General features: G+C 31.4%; 2 protein-coding genes across 4 annotated transcripts; one reads left to right on the top strand and one right to left on the bottom strand.

Moving 5' to 3' along the window:
• The first annotated feature begins 448 nt into the window (after positions 1 to 448).
• LOC128896204 (hydroxyacylglutathione hydrolase, mitochondrial) lies at positions 449 to 2,464 on the top strand. 3 transcript variants are annotated; one of them, XM_054159409.1, is made up of 6 exons: positions 511 to 606; positions 1,102 to 1,143; positions 1,317 to 1,426; positions 1,562 to 1,904; positions 1,973 to 2,076; positions 2,187 to 2,464. In XM_054159409.1, exons 3-6 carry the CDS (start codon positions 1,379 to 1,381, stop codon positions 2,457 to 2,459), a joined length of 768 nt encoding a protein of 255 aa, XP_054015384.1. In that variant the 5' UTR covers positions 511 to 606; positions 1,102 to 1,143; positions 1,317 to 1,378; the 3' UTR covers positions 2,460 to 2,464. The 3 variants fall into 3 exon arrangements, with proteins under 3 accessions (XP_054015383.1, XP_054015384.1, XP_054015382.1); XM_054159408.1 differs by lacking the exon at positions 1,102 to 1,143 and having other exon boundaries at positions 449 to 606; XM_054159407.1 differs by lacking the exon at positions 1,102 to 1,143 and having other exon boundaries at positions 526 to 745.
• Positions 2,465 to 2,657: 193 nt separating this feature from the next.
• Positions 2,658 to 3,901, bottom strand: LOC128896205 (uncharacterized). Its single transcript, XM_054159411.1, has 4 exons — positions 3,525 to 3,901; positions 3,373 to 3,443; positions 2,876 to 3,221; positions 2,658 to 2,800 (listed from the first exon to the last, which is right to left on the bottom strand). The coding sequence occupies exons 1-4, from the start codon at positions 3,621 to 3,623 to the stop codon at positions 2,690 to 2,692; spliced, it is 627 nt and encodes a 208-aa protein (XP_054015386.1). The 5' UTR covers positions 3,624 to 3,901; the 3' UTR covers positions 2,658 to 2,689.
• Between the last annotated feature and the right edge of the window lie 99 nt (positions 3,902 to 4,000).

Below are 4,000 nucleotides of genomic sequence, written 5' to 3'. Positions count from 1 at the left end.
TTACATGTAGTGTATAAATGTTATGTTTATATATTATTTTATCATATGTATATGTATAGAGATAAAAAGCTTACATTCTTCTTCTTCTTCAATTTCCATCCCAGTTTCTTCCTGTGGCTTGACAGATGCAGCAGGTGCTAATTGATATTAATAGAATTCATTAAATATTTTCATTAAAAATTTTATAATATACTTTAAAAATTATTTACCGTTTTTTATCGTCCATGTCTTTAGTAAAATCGTTGAATTTTCGATCGCGTTCGATCGTGCGGTTAGCTTCGAACAATTGAAAACGTTCGTATGTTTCAGTGACCAAATATGGATATATGGAGTGAGGTGGAGTTTAAATTTTGCCGGGTGCATACACCATAGAATAAACTTACACAGAATATGAACTTAATACTACGTTAAAGAGTGACACTGGCGCCGCCAAGATGCGGGGGCCCGAATTAAATCGGGCTTCATGGTCACAAGAGTGGAGTTTGGTGGCCCTGCGCCAAGACGCTACCGCATCTTTAGATAATTCGACGGTCGATTGAAACCAGTTTTCTTGATAGTGCCACGTTGTCGGCAGGCAAGTAATGTTTCGCCGGATCTTTGGAATTGGTATTGAATAATTAATTCTGCGAGACAAATGAGATTTCATTTAGCTGTCAAAAATTAAATATATTAGTGAATATGTTAAATGGAATATTTCGTGCGAGTCCTTGGCTTGAAAATACATTAACATTTCTATATTTCAAGGGTATTTCACTTTTTACTGCATGCCTTTCTATTATTATTGGTATTTTTGATTCATTATTTTCAAGTAATTTTACCTGATCTATTTTGAGGATAATTAGTCGAATTGAAGTATTCTTATAACTTTCATAAAGATTGTTTAACAAGATTTAGTTGTATAAGTACATTTTTATATATATTTAAGTCTTATACATACTATTTACTCTAGAAAATTGTAACTGTTTTACATGAAAATATTTCTTGTATAAAATACATATGTCAATAAAAGTCACATAACAATGTCTTGTATGATAAGTATTATCTGACTCAGCATTTATAAAGAGTGAAGAGTGATATCTAAATACATAATTCTTGTTATAGAACGATCTCTTATCAGTGACATTTTATGTTCTTGAAATAAAGGTACTTATTGTTGTTAGAAATTTTGCACAAATAATTAATAATAAACATTTAAGTGCACATGTATGTATTTTAGACATATATTTTGTTAAAATTTTTTTTTTAATATGAACTTAAAATTGTAGCTTAATAAAAAATTTATCATAATATTTATACATAGTATTTTGCTTTTTTAGTGAAAAGGATCTCCTCAAGTAGTATTGGTGCAACAATTTCTACTATAGTAGAACAACCAAATATGAAGGTTCAAATACTACCTGCACTTCAAGATAACTATATGTATCTTGTGCGTATTTATTTATTTACCCCTTTTTTCAGTTTCTGTAATATATAAAGTTTTGATATCTTTATAGTTATTTGAATTGCATTAAAATTTATTTAAGGTTTAGCTTTAAATTTAATACTGAATTTAATATTAAAGATCATTGATGAAGCGACACAAGAAGCTGCTATTGTTGATCCTGTTGATCCTGAGAGTGTTGCCACTGCTGTCAAACAAAATAATATAAATTTGACAAAGGTTTTAACTACCCATCATCATTGGGATCATGCTGGAGGGAACGCAAAATTATGTAAAAAATTTAACAATCTGGAAGTATATGGAGGTGATGATAGAATAGAGGCACTTACACATAAAGTAAAACATGATGATAGCTTTAACATTGGAGGGCTGAAAGTTAAATGCCTTGCAACACCATGCCATACTATTGGACACATTTGTTATTATATTACAAGGGATCAAGATACGCCAGCAGTTTTTACTGGTAAAAATATAAACTACATGTTTGCTTCCTTGCAAGTTTTCTGAAAAGTAATCAATATAACTAAATAGGAGACACACTCTTTGCTGGTGGCTGTGGTAGATTCTTTGAAGGTACTGCAGATCAAATGTACAAAGCACTCATACAAATTTTGGGATCATTGCCCAATGAGACTGTAAGCATATAGTTATATTTATACTTGTATGTGCAATATTCGATTACAATATAAGATTTGATTTGATTGCGATATAAGATTTAAAAACAAGTATTTTATGTATTCAACAGAAAGTATACTGTGGCCATGAGTATACAGAGAACAATTTGAAATTCGGACGATACGTAGAACCTGAAAATGAAGCTATTTGTCAAAAAATAGAATCTGTTCGTTCTCAACGTGAAAAACGGTGCCCTACTGTGCCTAGTACCATTCAAGATGAAAAATTAACAAATCCGTTTATGCGAGTCCATGAACAATCTGTTATGAACCATGCTAAAGAAAAAGATCCAATCCAGACCATGGCATTCCTCAGAAGGGAGAAAGACAATTTCAAAACATAAATGTACTTCCATTAGAAAAGTTACAATAGTAATTTTACATTTTTCTATTCAACAACACAAAACATCTTCCTGTATAAAATTTTATACATCATATACAATATTATGTTACCAGTTTTTATTGATCTTATTTATAGTTTATTTTAAATTGCTATACATAAATATTGTAGTATGTGCAAATATCTGATTATAAATTACGTATTTATAAATAACATTTAACTTAAGTATAAATACTACGTTATATTTAAAGACATTTGATTTGGTGCATCTTCTGACTTTTTGTTATAGATTTGCATTTCAGCAACGTATTTCTCTTTAGATCGTTCATACATATCATAATATACCTGAGAAAGAAATGCGAATGATAAATATTCTATAAATTTGAATGCACATATGTTAATAACCTTATTAATATATACTTTCTTGTCTTCTGAACTAAGAGATTTCCAAGTGGTTGCAAGTTGTCTAGTGAGTTCTTGTTTGCTTGGTTCTGGTTCTCCAGCTAACCGTTCCATAACACGAGGCCGTTGTTCTTGACAGAATTGAAAAAATGGATTTGCTGGTCTTTTTGGTGCGTTAGGATCCGTCTTTGCACCTTTCCTTTTTGTTCCTTTTTTTGTTCTTTCATCTTTAGAATTGTGAGCAGTGGCCTTTGCAGCTTTTTCTTGTTTAGATGTTGCTTGAAATACATTATTTTCTTCAAGAACACCCATAGGTGCTTCTCGCCACCGATCACCATGTTGATCCAAACGATCAATTAAAAATCTATGGTATCAAATTACTCTGTCAAAGCGTAATATATATAAGGCAAATAGTATACGCTGAAGCACTAAGCAGTTACATTAATTCTTATCTAACAAGTAGCAAACGATATTATGTGGTGGTGTTTAACACATAACCTACAAATTGGACTAACTTTTTTTCCTTTCTTGTACGCTTGAGAAGTTTCCTTACTCTCTGAATTCGGTAAATCAGTCTTTCATTTTCCTGTAATTAAACACAATCCGTTGGGATTGACAAACATAACAAAAATTTAAGTAATTTTGTGTAATAAATGTAAATTTAAACCTGTTGTAAGACTTCACATCTATCTAGTAGCAGTTGATACTTCTGTTTATAAATATCGAACTCTTCTAGTTCTACTTCGTATTCTGATTCGTCTGACATTTTAATTTCACGTTTTAGTTAAATCAAATTAATATTTTTCTTTTTTTACAATGTTTTCATACAATGTTGATAGTTGAACACATTTATTTACCATAATAGAATTGTTGTATGACAAATGCCGCTAATACAGATATAAATACACCCGGTACCACGAATTCGTACCCTTTTAGAAAGAAATAACGTTGCCCGATTCTGATTGGTCGTCGCCACTTTTCAGCTAAGGAATATACAGGGTGTCCCAAAAATGTTGTAACGCCTTGAAAAAGGTGGTTCGGGGGGTGATTTGAAACAACTTTTTCCCTAGCAAAGATGTTGTCTGAGGCTTCGTTGAGGAGATATTACCGGAAAACACTGACCAATCAGAGCGCGCGTATACC

This window comes from Hylaeus anthracinus, unplaced genomic scaffold (assembly GCF_026225885.1).
Source record: "Hylaeus anthracinus isolate JK02 unplaced genomic scaffold, UHH_iyHylAnth1.0_haploid 9420, whole genome shotgun sequence".
NCBI classification, from domain to species: domain Eukaryota; kingdom Metazoa; phylum Arthropoda; class Insecta; order Hymenoptera; family Colletidae; genus Hylaeus; species Hylaeus anthracinus.
Note: the sequence above shows the minus strand (reverse complement) of the source record. Positions and strands in the feature narration are given on the sequence as shown.

Excerpts from the sequence above, each read along its gene's own strand:
- LOC128896205 (XM_054159411.1), bottom strand. The coding sequence starts at position 3,623 with ATGTCAGACGAATCAGAATACGAAGTAGAACTAGAAGAGTTCGATATT. Across the intron at positions 3,444-3,524 it reads GATGTGAAGTCTTACAACAG|GAAAATGAAAGACTGATTTA; the intron begins GTTTAAATTTAC and ends GTTTAATTACAG. Across the intron at positions 3,222-3,372 it reads CGTACAAGAAAGGAAAAAAA|ATTTTTAATTGATCGTTTGG; the intron begins GTTAGTCCAATT and ends TTGATACCATAG.
- LOC128896204 (XM_054159407.1), top strand. The coding sequence starts at position 679 with ATGTTAAATGGAATATTTCGTGCGAGTCCTTGGCTTGAAAATACATTA. Across the intron at positions 746-1,316 it reads AACATTTCTATATTTCAAGG|TGAAAAGGATCTCCTCAAGT; the intron begins GTATTTCACTTT and ends TTGCTTTTTTAG. Across the intron at positions 2,077-2,186 it reads GATCATTGCCCAATGAGACT|AAAGTATACTGTGGCCATGA; the intron begins GTAAGCATATAG and ends TGTATTCAACAG.